Source organism: Puma concolor, chromosome D4 (genome assembly GCF_028749965.1).
Source record: "Puma concolor isolate L17-30 chromosome D4, mPumCon1.1.hap2, whole genome shotgun sequence".
Taxonomy (NCBI): Eukaryota; Metazoa; Chordata; class Mammalia; order Carnivora; family Felidae; genus Puma; species Puma concolor.
The window spans coordinates 12129101-12147816 of NC_141679.1; the positions used below are offsets into that span (position 1 = coordinate 12129101).

Here is an 18716-nt window from a genome sequence, read left to right on the forward strand (position 1 = left end):
TCCACTCAGCTTTGCACATTTTTACTTTTCCTGGTATTACTAGAATGCGTTTTTAGAGCCATTTTAATTTTTATCTGTGTCAAAACCACTTGCCCTAATTTACACGTAATGACAATTGACGTCTATGATTGCTGGAGTTTTCTTTTTAACCAGAAGGACAAATATAATAACAGTATGGTAGCAAAATTTAATGTCCCATCCCTTGGAGGGATTTTCTTCCCATGACCTTAAAATCTCAGAATGGTACAGGGGTGCCCTGGTGGATCAGTCGGTTAAGCGTCCGGGTTCAGCTCAGGTCATGATCTAACTGTTCCTGGGTTCGAGCCCCACGTTGGGCTCTGTGCTGACAGCTCGGAGCCTGGATCCTGCTTCAGATTCTGTGTCTCCCTCTCTTTCAGCCCCTCCCCCGCTCTTGCTCTCTCTCTCTCTCTCTCTCTCTCTCTCTGTCAAACATTAAAAAAATTTTTTTTAACTCTCAGAATGGTATAAATGAGACAAAAAGTCATCCCAATGATTGTTTTCTGATAGAACAATCACAGGTAGTAATGAAGCACCTGGGTTTTTCTAAAGTCACTAACAGTATTACAGGTCATGTAGTCATGACTGTGCCGCTTCTGGAAACTTCCATGTACCTACCCGACAATTCTCCCCTCGTCAATCCCAATTGGATGAGGAATTCCCTGTATTTTTGCCATTTTACGAAGTAAGTGCTATTCTGACATGTTTAAAGTCACATATGTGCTCCACTGCAAAACAGATCGAGCAGTAGAACCATTCTGAAACATTTTTACAAATAGAGTGGCTTAGTTTTTATGTTGTTTATTGTGTTTTTTACCCAAGGGTTGTCAGGTCGATTGGAAGCGTCGCTGGTTTTGGTTGACATTTTCTAACCTCATTAGCTGGACTCCATGCCAGGCTGGTAGTTACTCACTTTTCAAGCACATTGCTGTCACCTGGGCTCCTGTTAGAACTACTGATGCTCCAGCCCCATGTCACAATTGCTGTTGGGGAGCTGGGAATCCATGTCACCAGCTCCTGTCCCCTCCAGAAACGTGGAGACCCGGGAGGTAAAGTGAGGCAGGTGGGCAGCCGACACCATAGGAAATTGGGGAATTTCGTAGGAACGTTAGAAAAGAGGCAGTCTGTTGAGAGCATCTGTGAATTCCAGCCGTGTTCCACATGGGGAAAACAGCCTATTTTCTTTTCCAAAGCAACTGAGCTACAGAGTGCATGAATGGATAGAGGAGGCCGGTTGCAGGGACCTCATGTGCTGAAGCTTAACGTGTCCCTCGCCCTCTTCTTCTCCCCAAGATCATGGCCCCGTTGCAGCCCAGCACTTCCAGGGCCCACGTGCCACCCTCCCGGAGACAGCCTGGACTCTTGCACCTGCAGAGCTGCGGGGACCTCAGCACCTTCGTCCCGGCGGGGAGGCCGAGAGCCCAGAGGAGGCCCCGGCGAGCGGAGGCCGAGCGGCCCCACAGCCTCATCGGCGTCATCCGGGAGACTGTCCTGTGAACCTGTGAGGCCAGGCCCCTGGGGGGGCAGGAAGGAAGATGGACCCGGAAGGAGGAATGATCCCCCACCACGGGGTCCCCTGGCTGGGAGTTGGCGCGCCCTCCGGGAACTCCTTAAAAGGGGGGGGGCATGCTGGAGGACATTTGTCCCCCCTCTCCGGCACCTCGTTCTGCTGACTGAGCGCATTCAGGGGTGGACAGGCAGGTTCTTCCGGGCACTTTTGGCTTTTGGATGCACAGATCTGGAGGCCTCTGCCAGGTCACCTGGGCAGAAAGTGGGCTAGTGATTCTTTGCCCAACCCCCCCCCCCGTGGCTCTCTTCCTCGCCGCGTGCCTCCCTCAGTGGAAGGACAGATCTGCTGGGCCGCTCTTGATAGCTCCCGCAGCCTTTCGCTGCTCCCTGGGAGAGCAGTGGGCACAGAGGCAGGACGATTAACCCCCATGTTTTCTGCACTTGTCAAGCTTCATTTTAGGTCACCCTCAAATCACAGTCTCTTTAGGAAAAACGGGGAACTCATTCAGTGAAAATCGTAACGAAAGACGTTTGGGAGAGGGTCTTGTTGATTCCATTTACTCGTGCTTGCGAAACTAGAGATGGCTAAGGCCTGGCGGAGAATAAAAATGAGTACTTTGGACCTCTGGGCTCGGTGTATACCATTTGCACGTGTCTAGGTGACCTAGGCCTTTCCTTAGGAAGGGCTGAACACTTGAAGCAGAGGTGGGCAGCTGCTCTGGTCCAGGCAGACCACCAAACCGGCTTCATCTCCAAAGCACCATCCCCCCTGGGGATCACAACACGACCTTCGTTCATTCAGCCAGCGCTTGGCTGAGTGGCTTCAGGGAACGGCTTCCTTCTAGCTGGGCCGTGAGCAGCAGATCAGTCATTATAGACTGGGGATTCATGCGAAGAAGGGAGAGAAGGTTTCTTTGAAGAGCTGATGTTTGAGCAGGGCTCGACTTTGAGAGTCAGGGAAGGCTGCTGCAGGAGGAGCGAATGGCCAATGCAACCCTCAGCGCTAGAGGCCAATGGGAGCAGAGAGAGGGCAGAGGTGGGAGGAGCCTCAGGCTGGATTTCCCTGCTAACCGTGAGCTACCCCGGAAGAGTTTTCAATTGGAGTAACAGATTCCATTTACATTTCAAGAGATCAGGTGCAGCTGGAGAATAGTTTAGTTTGGGGGCTGAGGCTATAAAAGGAGAGACTGTCTTCCTTGCCAGGCCCTGCGTGTGCTCCGGGGACTGTGGTAGGGGGACTTCCAAGCTCTCGGTTCACCTCCCGACGGCCAAAGAGGTGGGTGCTCTTCCTGGTCCCATTTTACAGATGAGGAAGATGAGGTTTCCTAACTTGCTCAAGGTCCCTCAGCCCTTCAGTGGTAGAGATGTCGTGCCCACCCGAGCAGCCCCTCCAGAAGCCACGGTCTCTCTCCACCTCCTGAACAGGTGCAGTCTGACATTTCCCGTTTCTTTCACGCAGTGCTTGCTGAGGCCTCTAGCTAGGCTGACGGAAGCACAGACTCTCCTGGCTGCAAGCCGCCAGGCCAGGCCAGAGTGGGAATTGCAGCGGGGCCCCTGGAGGGGCTGAGTAAGGAAGAGGGGGGAAGACCGTTTGGAGGCGCTGGTTGGGGTGGGTGGGGAGCACTGGCTGTGGAAGCAGAGCCGGACGCGAGGGAGAGCTGGGGGCCTGGCAGGCTGCTCTGGGGCGGGCGGGCTGTGTTTGTGGAGGAGGTTGACGGCGGCTTCCCCACCTGCAGTTTCTCTGTTCTCCTCCCCCACCCCCAGGCATTGGACTCTCTTTGGCAGCAAGCAATCTCTTCATTTTTCTAGAAGCCCTCGCCGTCAGCCTCGCAGCTGCCCACTGGGGGTTGGTCCGCTTCTCTGGGGTGGGGGTGGGGGGGGCAGGGAGGGTCTGGCTTTTCTCACATCTCTAGGTTTATGATCTCTCCCATTCTGGGAGGGCATTGTCTTTAGCCGCATCTGTCTTCTTCCCCTCCTGTACCATTACCTCCAACTGCCACTGAGGGCCTCCTCACCCGGAAGGCTCAGAGAAGGGGGGTGGGCACCTCACGTGCACACAGCGTCCGCCTCTCTAGCCTTGGAGGACCACAGAGGTGGTGACAAAGCATCTCAAATGTAGTTATCAGAATGACCCCAGAGGGTTGACTGATTGGCGTGAGGGGTTTTTAAAATACATTTTCACTGGCGAGGTACAAGATGTGTGGCTGGGCAGGAGCCTTGCGTGGGTACCGTCGCCTCTGCTCCCATGGGGAGTAAGAATCGGGTCCCCACTTCGTGAGACTGTCCTGGGATGGATCAGGACACGGGCTGCTCCTTCATAATGTTGGCATCTGTACCTCACCCTTTCACACAAGCTGTGTGTCCAAGTGTCTGAAGACCGAGTGGGACTTTCCCAAGGTTCCAAACTGTTCTGCACAGACATGCCAGTGAGTGTTTGTGTCTGGCTGGCGGAATTTCTTTGAAGATCTGCTTTCTTTGGAACAGCCTACCCAATGGTGAGATTAGGGAGAGGGGTCCGTGGCTGGAACTGCACAAGGCTGCCCATATTTGCCAAAAGAACCAGACATTTGCTGAACAGCTGCACTGGGCAGGTCCATCCATCTACACCCCCAGTTTGCACATGAGGAAACTGAGTCTCAGAGCAGAAGGAGACCAGTAATTCTGGCTCCAGGACCAGGGCTATGGGTGCAGGTCAGAGCTTCTCAGACTATTGGGGATGAAAGACTAATTTTTTTTCCCCCCTCCAATCTGTCATGGACCAAAAGCTTTTGTGAATTATAGACTGAGTGAAAACCGTGTTAGTTGACTAGGCCTGTTACAACAGCCTACCAAAGACTGGGTGACTGGAGACATAGAAGCTTTATTTCTCACAGTTCTGGAGCCCCTGAAGTCCAAGGTCAAGGTGCTAGCAGATTCGGTGTCGGGTGAGAACACCCCCCTTCCTGGCTTGCAGATGGTGGGCTTCTTGCTGTGTCCTCCTGTAGTGGAAAGGGAGGGAGGGGGAGAGAGGGCAGGCGGGAAGGAAGAAAGAAGTCTGTTCCTCTTTTTCTTCTTCTAAGGGCACTAATCCCATCGTGGGGGCACCACCCTCATAACCTCACCTAAACCCAATTATTTGCCAAAGGCTTTGCCTCCAGATACCAACACTCTTGGCATTAAGGCTTCAACAGATGGACTTTGAGGGACGTGAACATTCAGTCCACAGTACTGATTGACCAGGAAAATGAAATCATAGTAAGGAAAAAAACACAGAAAGATGTAACCTCCCAGCCTTTACTTTTTTAGAGCAGTTTGAGGTTTAGAGCAAATTGAACACCAAGTACAGAGATCTCTCCTACAGCTCCGGCCCCTAGGCATGTACCATTTCCCACTTCCCCCCCCCCTCCCCATCAGCATCTCACACCCCGGCGCTGCATTTCCAGAACTTACTCTTGTCAGGGGCCAGGAACAAAGCGTTCTTGGCCTGGGTCAGTGGCCTGCACTCTGAGCGGAGCATGTTGGGATTCCTCCCCTAGCCCCACTTTCAGCCCTGAGTCTGTTTTGTGTGCGGGGCCCTGGGGACACGGATGAGGAAGCCTGGGAGTGGGAAGATGGGCAGACACCCTTCCCTCCGCACCCATGTGTCTCTGAGGCTGCAGTCACATTTAAGACCTTTGGCAAGCCCCTCAGGATTCGGGAGAGCTGGCAGAGGAAAGAAGTAGCTCCTGTCTCCACCCAGCTTTTGGGGAAACAGAACAAAGTAGCACATCTCCACCCTCGCCACCCCTCCACTCCCCCCACCAAAGGAGGGTGCAAAAGAGAATAGTGAAGGGCGTGAGGGAGGGACCCGGACAAGGGCATCTTTGTTTACGTGGTGTTGCTCCCTGCCGCTGCTGCAAGGGAAGCCAAGTCTGGGGCCACAAGGCACCGCATTGCTTCCATTTCTCTCTCCCCGAAGGTGCCATCACCCTCCCACTCACTCAGCAGGTGTTTATTGAGCTCCAGAGTCCAGGCAGCCGGCCAGGTGCTGGGGAAAGACTGCTCAGAGGAGAGAGGGGGCAAATAAAGTCTACAAATAATAAATGCAAGTTACATGTCTCTGGGCTGCTGCTGAATGGCTCCCTGACCCCAAGGGACAGTCTTTTGGTCACCTGGGAAGACTGTAGGTCCTGGGCCTCATTTATCAGGATGGTTTGAAGGATCCTTCATCCTTGACTGTGAACAGGTCCTGGCGGACAAGGTCAGAGCCGCAGGGCAGAGCTCTGCCCACCTGGGCTTGTGGCAGCAGGTGGTTACCATCTTGGAAATCCTTTAAAGAAAAGTTATTCGTGACACCTGTTGAAGATGGGAAGGAAGACTTATTTCAGGAGAAACTGCAGTGGCGTTTTGCAGTAGGGGAGACAGATCAGGCTCAACTCTGACTACAAGGACAAGTGCCAGGGAGCAGGGTGGGGTCAGTGGATGGAAAATGACAAGAGGAGACATCAGGGCTGCGGGATGTTTGCTAGACCAACTCACTAGGACTCTTTGGAAGGCAGGCCATGGTGATCCGATTCCAAGGGTTGGGAGAGGGAGTAGGGTTTTTTGCTATACTGCCCCAGCAGGATCCTTGTTAAAACCAAGGACAGAGCTCAAGGTTGGAGCCTGGTCAGAAAGAGGATTCAGAGGAGCCAATTCAAGTTTGGCCAGGGAGAGAGTTGTCCTGACGAGCACCTTTTCTTCTGAAAGAGCACCTCTTGCCACACTGTGTCCTTAGCCTCAGGCATGTCATTGTCTCAGCAGGAAGCTTCTTTTCATGCCCAAAGCTGGCAGGATCCTTTGTGTTTTGCCCTAACAAAGGAGCTAGGGCCAAAAATCTGGATGAATCCTAGTTCCTCTCTTTTGAAAAGTGGCTGTAGGACCCAGGTGGATGGAGACTTCTTCCAGTGTCTGCAGATACTGAGCATGAATGCAAAAGGATCCATTTCATGGTGGGAGGGGGGACACCTATCAGACAGGAAGGGCTCCCTGCAAGGAGAGTTGCTGGAATTACTTTGCTTTTGGTAGGAGCAGTTTCTCCCACTGCTTCCGTATTTGTTTGGTGGAGGCAAGTGGGTTTTCAACAAGAAATCATAAACCACAGTATCAGAGGTGTCAGGGACAGAGGCCTACCTCTTCGTTTTATAGATGAGGAGCCCAACATCCAGAGAGGTTAATTCATTTGCTGAGGATCACCTAAGCTACAAATGTCAGAATTCAAGAACTTCACCTATGTCTTCCGGCTTCTGTCATCACAGACAGCGCGTTCTTCTCCAGACTGCCCTAGCATGGAGCTACAAGAAGGTAAAGGAAACACCTGCAGGCACTCTTAAGCAATTGTAACATTAACACCAATGTAGCAATTAAAAATATTAATAATGTCTAACATTTATTGGGAGTCCTTCCAGAGTATTAACTTAGTTCTGGTAATCATCACAATAACTGTCCCAATTCACTAAATTCACTAGTTCTTAGGGCTTTACTTGATTTCTCTTGTCTAATTGCATTGGCTGATATCTCCAGTACAAACAGTAGTGGAGATGAGCGGACATCCTTGATTTTTTTTTCTTAGAGGAAATGCCTCTGATGCTTCCCATAAAGATGTTATCTTTAGGACAAAATCATATATTTTCCATCATATTAAGGAAGTATACAACAATCTTGAAGTTTTTGAGGTTTTTCCTTCCTCCTCTTCCTCCCTTTTTTCTTGGAAGAGCTATTGAATTTTTCTCAGCATTTATGAAGATAATCATGATTTTTTTTTGCCTTAGATTTATTAACATGGGCTATGGTTTTAATGGATTTGTAATAGTGAACCAACACTGCATTCTTGAACAAATCCCACTTATTCACGATGAATTATTTTCTTAGTGTTAGATTCACTGTTTGCTTATATTTTATTTAGAAATTTTGCAGTGATATTTATGAATGGTACTGGTCTATATATTTCTCTATACTGCTTCTGGTTTAGCTATCAGTGTTATATTTGTTTCATAAAACATATTAGAAAGTTTTCCTTCCTTTTCAGTGCTGTGGAACATTTTAAGAACACTGGATTATCTTGTCTGTAAAAGTGTGGTAGAATTTCTTGTGGAAACATCTGAGTCTGGTGCTTTTGTGTAGGCTAGTTCCTTAATATCTCCATTTATTCAATGGAGTTGGTCCCTTTAAACTTTCTTTTTATAATTCTTTAAAATATTTACTTATTTTTGAGAGAGACAGAGCACATGTGGGGAAGGGGCAGAGAGAGAGGGAGACACAGAATCAGAAGCAGGCTCCAGGCTCTGAGCCATCAGCACAGAGCCCTTTGCAGGGCTGGAACCCATGAACCATGAGATTGTGACCTGAGTCGAAGTCAGATGCTTGACAGACTGAGCCACCCAGGCACCCCTAAACTTTCTCATTCTAATGGTGGTCAATTGGAGTAATTTTAATTTTCCTGGGAAATCGTCCATTTCATATAGTTTTCCAGATTTATTTGCATAGAAGTCTTGTGAAGTAGTCATAAGCAAAAGTAAACTTCTGTTCCAAAGGTTATTTCCCCCTTGACGTTCTTCATTTTGTGTTCTTGCCTATTTGTCATGACCAACCTGCTAATGATTTGGTTAGTTTATTAATTTTTAAAAAAAATTTTAAATGTTTTTATTTATTTTTGAGACAGAGAGAGAGAACATGAGCAGGGGAGGGGCAGAGAGAGAGGGAGACACAGAATCCGAAGCAGGCTGCAGGCTCTGAGCTGTCAGCACAGAGCCTGACGTGGGGCTCGAACTCACAGACTGTGAGATCATGACCTGAGATGAGGTTGGAAGCTTAACCTACTGAGCCACCCAGGTGTCCCAAGTTTATCAATTTTTTAACAGAATTTTATTCATCAATTACATCTACTGTTTCTCTACTCATTAATTTCTGCTTTTATCTTTATTATTTTTTATGCTTTCTTCTGGTTTACTCTGTTGTTCTTTTTCAACTGTTTTGACCTGGAAGTTGAACTCCTTTTATTTTTATTGATAAATGTATGTAGCGTGATGATTTTTCTTACTTATTGCTTTAATTGCATTCTATAGAGTGTGGTATGTTTTCATTGTGATTAGGGACCCCTCTTGAGGAAAAAGTATACAAAATTATGAATATAAAATTAGGTACCTGGCTTTGAAAGGGGTGCATGTAATTGAGGGGCCATGATACTTGAAATTTTACTAGCTTCACAGTAAGTCCACCTCTGTTTAAACACAAGCCTGGGATTTACACATGATAGATGTCGTTGGCATTTTGAGATGACTTAGTCGTCAGGGAAGACCTTGACACATGAGTAGCAAGAAAACAGAATTGCAAAGAGAATGAACTGTAATGGTGTGTGCATCGCTTGTGCTTAGCACTTGGCAGAATTTATCTCTGTACTATACCGCATGCCTGATTGTTTTACTATTACCGTTTTATAAACAATAAGAAGGAGTTTCTGAAACGTTAAAATACTTGCTTCAGATCACACAGCTGGTGAGATTAAACCCAGCCAAGTCCAACCTGGAAGCCCCTGTCCTTGTCACTACACACACGGCATTGTTGGTACGCAGAAGGGACTGGCCATGTGCTCCTCCCCCGAGCAGCCGGTTCAGGAGCTTGTATTTCAGAAAGCCACCTGGAAAGGCAAGTACTGGTGGTGCACGGTTACTTTTTGTGGGTGTTGGACAAAGCATGCTGACTGTATCAGTCACCGATGGCTGTGTAACAAATCATCCTCAGACAATACATACTCACTACCTCACAGGCTCTGAGAGTCAGTAACCTGGGAGCAGCTTGATTGGATGGGTCTGGCTTAGGGACAGTAATGAGGTTGCTGTCATGCAGTCAGAGCAGCAGCCAGCTGAAGGCTCACCTGGGACTCAGGGCTGGCTTCCAGGCTCACTCCTGTGGTGTGGACAGGCTTCAGTTTGTCACTGGCTACTGACTGGAGACTTGAGTTCCTTACTGTATAGACCTGTCTGTGGGGATGCTTACAACAAGGCAACCAGCTTCCCCCGGAATGTGTGATCTGAGAGACAGAGGAAAACTGGAGAGACTGCTGAGAGGGAAGCTGCAGGCTTCTTAAATTGTACCTTGGAAGTGACAAGCCACCATTTCTGTTTGTTAGAAGCAAGCCATGAAGTCCAGCCCACAATCTGGGGAGGGGAATTCAGCTCTACCCTTTGAAGGTGTATCCAAATACGTGTGCATGTATTTTTAAAACCACCACAGTGCCAAAGGGAGACTTCAGCATTTATCTCTGCCATGGGACTTAGAACAGGGATTCTGCCTAGACTGAGGTCATCCTCCGGAACCCACTCCTTGCTCTGCCTGGAGATCTAAGCCCCTCCTCATCCTGTGGGATAGGGAGAGGCGGTTGCCCTCATTCCTGCATTCATTCACTCACTCCCTTGGCACATATTTATCAAGTGACAACTAGATGGTGGGTGCGGTTCCAGGAACTGGGGATGAGGCAGAGAACAAAACACATTCCACCCCGTCCTTGGGCTCAGAGAGCTTTGATTTGAGTGAGAGGGGCCAGATAATAAAGAAAGAAATGATTAAAACAACAGCAATAGTGATAAGGACTATGAAGAAAAATAAAGCACGATGAAAGGATAGGAGGTGACAGGGGCCGCTGCCCCCAGACAGAGAAAACAGATGAGGTCTTGCTGCATTGTATCAGAGGACCTGCTCAGAGAAATCCTCTTTGCTCAGGTGACATTTCAGCTGAGACCTGAGATGAGAGTGAGCCACAGGGCTCCTGGGAGGGAGCACAGCAAGGGCAAAGGCCCTGGGGCAGGAATGTTCTTGGTGTGTGTTGATGAGGTGTTCTGGTTGGGATCGAGAGAGAGCACGGGAACGATGGATGGGAAAACGGGTCAGAGAGGAGGCCAGGGTTCTTGGTTTTTAAGTCTATGTGGGATGGAGCCCATTTAAAGGGATTTGAGCAGGGGCTTAACATGATTTGGCCATGCTAATGGGTTCACTCTGGCTGCTGCTCAGACGGGGAGGAGGAGAGAAGGAGACAGGGGGCTGCTGCAATTACCCAGGGAGTGGTGACCGTGGTGGGTGGTTGTTTGTTCTAAGGAGGACGCAGCAGACGTCATGAGACACGGTCAGATTCAGATGCGGCTCCTGCTACAGCCGCTTACGTGGAGGCGGTGGGGTCGCTGACCTCAGACAGTGAGGTTCCTGCCACTTTTGCAAGCTTCTAGCCGAGTGGTGACCATTGCTTGAATACACCATGTTCTGCGTACCATGTTCCAGGCACTGTGCTAGGTCTAACGGGGAAAGAAATGAGCGAGACCACACGGCCCTCCCGGAATAGCAGGGCAGAGAGGCAGCTGAGCCGTGCACCACGGCGTGCTGTGCGACAGGCTGTGAAAAGTACCCGAGGTGTCACAAGGCAGCGAGCCTTCTGCTCTGGGCGGGGACACGGAGGGCCGCAGGGGATTTCCACTGGCAGGAATGGGGTGGCTGGTGTTCCAGGCAGAGGAAGAAGAGTCCTGGTGGTGGGAGAGGCTGTGTTTGGAGGACAGGTGGTTCCAGAAGCAGGGAACAGTTGCAGGAGATGATGCAGGACGAGAGTTAGGATCCACTTACAGAGACCCTGGAATCCCAGGCTGAGGCAGTTGGGTTGGAGGGGAGCCCTGGAAAGAGCTCCCAGGTCCCAGGCGGCATAGGTTGGAGCGGAGGAAACCGAAAATACGGACCCCTGTGGAGCTGTTATTGCTAACACTATCAGGACAGGATTTAAGAACAAAGATAATGATCACAGTACAGTTGAAAAATAGCAAGACAGGGGCGCCTGGGTGGCTCAGTCCGTTGAGTGTTTGACCTTGGCTCAGCCCGTGATCTCAAGGTTGGTGAGTTCAAGCCCCGCATCGGGCTCTGCGCTGAGAGCTCAGTGCCTGAAGCCTGCTTTGGATTCTGTGACTCCCTCTCTCTCTCTCTGTTCCTCCCCTGCTCATGCTTTCTCTCTCTCTCTCTCTCAAAAATATTAAAAAAAGTTTTTTAATACAACAAAAAAATAGCAAGAGAAAATTGAAATAAGCCTAATTAAGCAGCCTAGTTAAAACTTCTTGCATTAAAACCTTTTAAATTGGCAAATGTGATAGAATAATGTGTATCCGTTAAAAAGTGTTTTCAAAGAAATTCTTAATGACACGGGGAAGAGTTTGCAATACAACATAAGTAAAAGGATTTAGGAAATACAGCACAGTGCACAGTATATAGTCTGAACAGAAAGGTAGCTAAATGTTTACAGTCATTTTCTCTAGGTGCTGAGATTACATGTGATTGCCATTTTCTTTTTTTAAAAATTTTTAAAATTTTTTGAGAGAGAGAGAGAATGAGCACGGGAGGGGAAGACAGAGAGAGGGAGACACAGAATCCAAAGCAGGCTCCAGGCTCTGAGCTGTCAGCACAGAGCCCAACGAGGGGCTCGAACCCATGAACGTGAGATCATGACCTGAGCCCAAGTTGGATGCTTAACTGACTGAGCCACCCAGGCGTCCCTTTTTCTACTTGTCTAAATTTTTCCAACATTTCACAGGAATTTGCATTACTTTTGGAATCAGAAAAATTGCTTGTATATAAAGATTACACATTGATTCTATTTAGACATTTTTTTTAATGTTTATTTGTAAGAGAGAGAGAGACAGACTGTGAGCTGGGGAGGGGCAGACAGAGAGGCAGACACAGAATCTGCAGCCCGTTCCAGGCTCTGAACTGTCCGCACAGAGCCCCGCACAGGGCTTCAACTCACAAACAGTGAGATCATATCCTGAGTTGAAGTCAGACACTGAACTGACTGAGCCACCCAGGGGCCCCAAGATTAAACATTGATTTTAAATTTTTTTTTTTCCCAACGTTTATTTATTTTTGTGACAGAGAGAGACAGAGCATGAACGGGGGAGGGGCAGAGAGAGAGGGCGACACAGAATCGGAAACAGGCTCCAGGCTCTGAGCCATCAGCCCAGAGCCTGATGCGGGGCTCGAACTCCCGAACTGCGAGATCGTGACCTGGCTGAAGTCGGACGCTCAACCGACCGCGCCACCCAGGCGCCCCTAAACATTGATTTTAAATAAGGACTGGCTAACACGATTCAGAAGGATGGTCTTGAAAACCTGATTGGGAGGACTAAATACTTCGGAGGCAGAAGTGACAAACATTTGGGCTAACTGGATATGGGAGAAAGAAGGAGGCAAGAGTCAAAGATCTGTATTCTGCCTCACTCCCTTCTCCTTGGCAGCAGGTGGAGCAATCCTATTAAAATAAAATCCAGATCAATTTCCTCCTCTGCTCTAAACCCTCCAGTGGCTCCCACCTGACTCAGAATAAAAGCCAGAATCCTTAGCCACTTACAGGGACCCACATACCGAACTTAGGGTTATCCCTGACATGGTGGTCTTACCCTCTCCTTCCTTCTGCCCTCTGCTTCGACTGCCTCACTGTGCTGAACACGCCCCAGGACCTTTGTACCTACCATCTCCTTGCCTGCAGTGCTTTGTGAAATCTCTGTGTTTCGCTCCCCTCACCTATTCCCTTCTCACCGAGGCCTTTTCCTGGGTACCCTCTCCAAAACAATCCCCTGGCACTCCCATCCTTTTGTTGCTTAATATTTATCCCTAGCACACATCATAACTATATATTTTACTTACTTGTTTGGTTTTTGTCTCTTCCATTAGCATATAAATTGCAGGAGGGCAGGGGTTTTGTTTTGTTCACAGCTCCTGGCAAGGTATTAATACTGAGTAAATGCTTGTTGAATCTAAATAAAGAACTCAAGTGTTCCATTTACCTCCAGGGAACATCAGATCTGCCATCACTTAGTAAAAGGCATTTGGTGGCTTGACTCTTTTCAGTCGTAAATTCTCTTGGTTCATTTAAAGTTAGAGTCCATTTTTAAGGATTCCATTTCCACGTGATTTGTTGGTTTGTTTTCAGGAACATCACTCTGTTCGTGGCTTCCAGGCTGATGTCCCCACCTCACCAGGGTAAGCTGCACTTGGGGCTCACTGGTGTCCCAAGCTGTGGAGTGCCAGCCTAGGAAACATATTACCTCCTGGCCAGATTGGCTGGGACCGCTGGAACCCTGGCCAGTGAGAGCTACTGCATGGGATGGAAGGTTCTGGAGTCGGTGGAGACCCTGTCTCCTCTCCAGGCCCTAGCCTGATGTCTTCTTTGCACCTAATGGGTTTTTTAATGAAAACAACATGAGCCAAGCAGTAAAATGGGAAGGGTTTATCCCCGCCCCCCTGCCCCCAGTCTCACCCACTATAGATAAACCAAGGGAACACCAAATGACTGTTCTCTTTTTTGCTAAAGAGAAATTTGGAAAATGCAGGCCCTGGACAATCTATGGGGAGTGAATCTACACATGCATTTTGCTCTAGGAGCAGAGTCCAGAGTTTATTGAATGAGTTGCTCTGTTCCCATATGGCCCACCAGGTGGCTGTAGAATATCACGGATGGGCCCAGCAAGCTGGCCTGGGCTGAAGAAGGCCAGGACAGCCGGCCAGGACAGCCAGGCACTGCCCAGAGACCCCTGGCCCACCTTCAGGCAGGGCTGTTCTGTGTTTTCCTACAGGGACACCAGACGAGGATGTCGGCCCCTGAGACTTTCCTAGGAGAAGCATGGCTAACACCGTGGAGTGTTTCCACGGCCAGGAGCTAGCTAGCTGCTCTGTGTATCTCATCTGCTTTCTCTCTTACTCTCGAGAGCCAGCCTCTGAGGGAAGCATGGTCATTGTCTCCATTTCTCAGGTGAGGCCACCAAAGCACACCGAGCTTAGGTAACTTACTAGATGCCTTGGTGCTGTTGGGGATCCAGGGTGAAAGGGAACCAGATCCCATGCATTGACCCAGTCTCCGGGCCACACGGCAGCTGGCAGGTCCCTGCTGTGCACCCCCAGGGCATGGGACTAGCCCCCACCCTCTGTGTCCCGCTCCAGCACGGTGACTGGCCCCAAGCCATGCTCCCAGCTGGAGGAGTGCGCTGAGGGAGCGGGCAGGGTAGAAGGTAAGCTGGTGTTTACTTGTGCGAGCCCCTTCCCCTGGAACTCTTCTTGAGTGAAAAGTGAAATAGGTGAAATAAAAGGCAATCGGAAACAGACTTGGTCCTGTCTGGACGGCATGGGCCCCCAAACCTAATGCTCGCCAACCTTTCCTGCCAAACGGTGGGCTGACTGTTCTCCGTGGCCTCTGGCATCCTGTTCCTGGCCCCCTTGTCCCAGGTAGCTGCCCATCCACCCCCAGGCTCCCTGTAGGTGACATCTTACACGAGCAGCATCCTGCTTGGTATTTCAGGTGCGTGGGTACCCGCGGGCCACACCGGTGACCACATGGCCCCACAGAAAACGGGGGAAGGCACTGCACAGCCAGCCACTGGCAAGACAGGGTTGAGGGGAAAGCACTGCTTCTGGTCCTTCGGGCAAATTACCTACCACATCTAAGGCCAGTTTCTTTATCAGTGAAACGAAGGTAACATCTGCTTACCTGCTAGTGGGTGCTAGTGGGACCGGCTGGAATTCATGAAACCCCCGTGAGTGCTAAGTGTTTTGTTGGTAAGTTACTAGGAGCGATGGAGTATTAGAGGGTTTCCAGTGAGGATGTGCGGGGAGGGTGATGGATAAAGAGATCAGTTTGCACTGTTGACATTGAACCACGTCAGTGATGAGTTGCAGTCTTCAGAGTCAGAAGCCAGGTGGGAGCCTGCTCTGAGCCCCCGACGCCAGCACACCGAAGGGACCCTCAGATGTTCCCCAGAATGTGTCCCTCTCCTCACCGAGCCAGAGCCTGTCCCCTGCTGTGACAGATACCTAACAAGACTCGTTGACACTTTAACTGTTTGCTCCCAAATGGCCCATAAGAACATTATTTATTTTTTAAATAAAGATCTGCAGACCAGCTCTCCACAAAGTAAGCTTGGGGACCGCCCAAGTCGACTGAAGAGCTGGCCTGGAGCAGGTGTGCTGGGAAGGGGTTAACGGCCGGCTCTCTGGGGGCAGAGTGCTTCCCGGGCCACACACACTATAGAGTAACTTGCATAAAGGATGTATATAGAGCACACAAAGTACAACAACTTTATCCCCTATTCCAATCAGTAGAGATGTCACTGACGTCACCGAAAAATGAGTGCCACTCTGATATGAATGTTAGCCGAGGTTTGTAAAATTTTTAATTTAATATTTTTGCTTTTAGAGAGCGCTTATGTGTGCACACAAGCAGGGAAGGGGCAGAGGGAGAGAGAGAGTCTTTTTTTTTTTTTTTTTTTTAATGCTTTGGCTTTTGAGAGGGAGGGTGAGCGGGGGAAGGGCAGAGATCGAGGGAGACAGAGGATCTCAAGCAGGCTCTGCACTGACAACAGGGAGGGCAATGTGGGGCTTGAACTCACAAACCGTGAGATTATGACCTGAGCTGAAGTTGGACGCTCAACCAACTGAGCCACCGAGGCGCCCGAGAGAGAGAACCTTAAGCAGACTCCACGCTCAGTGTGGAGCCTGACGTGGGGCTCGGTCCCATGACCCTGGGATCATGACCTGCGTGGAAATCAGGAGTTGACGCCCAACGCTCAGCACACCGAGCCCCTCGGGCGCCCCATGCCGCTGGTTTCGTTTATGTTAACGAGTAAGACAGATCCTAAACGAAGGAGGTGTGTGTCAGAACATCCCTGCCCGTGCATGGCACAAGTGACTTCTTTGCCGAATTGGCTCATGGTGGGTTGGGTGTGGAAAGACTTCTAACCTTATCTTTCTGTGCTAGTCACCACGTCGTGGCTGCAGGCACGAAACTTTTAGTTTGTATTCTTCACGTCTTCTCCACCACTTTCTTAATTCTAGATGATCAAGAAAACAATAGATCAAGTTTGCTCATATCTGGGAGCTCATACCCCCCTCCCCCCACGGCTGCTTGTGAGCTCTCAGTGTGACATTGCTGAGCTGAGTCATGAAGACAGGTGCTTCTTCCCGGTAGCTGGTGTTGCCATCGTTCAGACAGCGGGGAAAAACGGAAGAGTGTGGATTAACGGTGAAACACGGTAGTAATGACTGAGTTTTGATGACTGATACCTTTGTTTTTACCGAGGTTCATTAATTTTAGTAATGATTGTATTTAACAGCAAAATTCTGAAAATGGGGCAGTGGGTTCTTGCGGGTGATGCCAAGCTGGCTGCAGCAGGTGTGGCCACGGGGACCCTACACCGAGGGCAGCTCTGCCCCCCAGGATGTCCGGAGGAGAGCCAGTTGCCGGGTGTCCTCTGAGGCCCTGTGGGGTCAGGTGGTTGTTAGGGCCCTTGAAAGCCATGAACGACCTATCCTTCCTCATCCTCCACATTCCCGCCTGGCGAGGAAGCCCATCAGGAAGCCGTCCTGACTGGCAGGCTGGAGACCAGGCGTGAATTTGGGGACATGAGGGAAAATGTCACTCTGTTGCCCCACCCTCGCACACAAGGGCACCCTACTATCCTCCTAGTTTCCTCTTAGGACATGGCTGGGACTGGAGTCCCAGACTGGGGACACCCATTACTGTTTTGGGGGTGTGTGTCTTTGGGCCAAGTATTCTCCTGAGTCTCTGAGCCTCAGTTTCCTCAGAGCACAATGGGGATGCTCTAGCCAATGGCTGTGAGGAGAGGGATGGAGAGGAGGCAGCTCACAGCTGCACCCTCCACCCTCCACAGATCCCAGGGGCTGGGGTAGTTTTTCCCACACCAGAGTTCTTCATGAGAGCTTCAGGGAGCTGGAAACATCCTCACATCTCCAGATCCCATGACAAAGAGGAATGACTTCCGTCTTCCACAATTCAGGGGTGGGCGCAGCACCCAGGAGCTGTGCATTTTCAGCCAGAAGGACTTGCAGGGGAACAAAGTTGACGGTGTTGAGCAGGCCTTCCAGAGTGTTCTGTGATCAGCCCCAGACTGAGCTTCTTCACTCTTTTTCCGTCTCTGTTTCACTCTTTTTCCGTCTCTGTTTCACTCTTTTCCGCCTGTTTGGGTTTGGTCACTCTGAGCGGTATGCAGGAGGCATTTACTGTGGGGAATCAGGCCACATGCGGTTGTGGGAGCTGGTGAAGAAGTCCAGGGAAGGCTGTGCCTCTGGGTGGGCAGGGCTGGCTGTTGTAGAGAAAAGCAGATGTGAATGGGGGCAAGGAGAGGCTGGAAACCACGGGCACAGAGTGGCCCTGAGTCTATCACGATACTCCCACCTCTGTGACGTGGTGACCTGGTGGAGCTGGCTGCACACATACCTAGTCCGGGGCTCGGAACCCATCGATGAAACAGAGGCGCCACTGGATGGTTTCTGTCCAAGCCAACAGTGGGCACTGGCCACCCAATGACACTGTGAGAGCCACAAAAGCACCCAGCTTAGCCAAGTTGATGTGGTGAAAAGCCACCACTGCAATATGCTTCTGGAGTACCAAGTGCTTTTGGACCTTCTCATCATTCTTCCAGGTTCCTATGCCTCTGCATGGAGTGTTTGCTCCAGACATGGCACCAGGAAAACTCCTACAGCACCTTCAAAACCCTGCAGAGACATCACCTCCTCTGAGAAGAATTCCCTGACACCTGCCCTCCAGGACTAGTCCTGTACTTCACACATGGTGACTGCCTCTGTTGTACCTGCGAGATGCCTCAAGGGGACAAGCTGTGCCTGTTTGACAGCTCAGGGTGGTTCATTCACGTGCCCAGGATTGCACAGGGAGAATAGAGTTAGTGTCATACAGAGCTATAATTTGAAACCCTGTCGGTGACTCTTCTGATTCTAAGCCACTGTGACTAGAAAGCCGAGAAAGATTTGGCCCTTGCCCTTCGGAAACTATTCAGTGGAGGGGAAAGAGAGCTGCAGTGTAGTTAGTTAGGCAGCTGGTGAAATTACCAACAGAGACTCCAGGGGTGGCCCCAAGGCTGAAGTCACAGCACTGTGCTCCCCAGAGGGTCTCCAGGCTGCTCCAGGCCTGGCCGGTAGGAAGGTGAGGACCCCCTCCCTCCAGCAGCAGCTGTCAGGGAGCATGGTTCCAGCTGACTCCTCACCGTGTGGCTGCGGGCAAGTCCTACTCCTCGTTTGGAAGAGACAGGCCTGGGACGGGTGGCTAAGATTCCTCATTCACTCACCACCATCTGGCATTGCAGGTGGTTGTCTGGATTGGGCATTTCTTATGTTATTCCACCAGAGGGCGCCAAATCCCAGCT

The 18716-nt window shown here is 50.1% G+C and overlaps 1 protein-coding gene across 1 annotated transcript in view; it reads left to right on the top strand.

Moving 5' to 3' along the window:
* Window positions 1–2149, top strand: part of ENTREP1 (endosomal transmembrane epsin interactor 1) — a 66127-nt gene extending 63978 nt beyond the window's left edge. The window contains exon 11 of the mRNA XM_086684972.1: window positions 1312–2149. Coding sequence (XP_086541098.1) covers window positions 1312–1515 — 204 coding nt within the window. The 3' untranslated portion in view covers window positions 1516–2149. The remainder of the gene's footprint in view (window positions 1–1311) is intronic.
* The last annotated feature ends 16567 nt before the right edge of the window (window positions 2150–18716 follow it).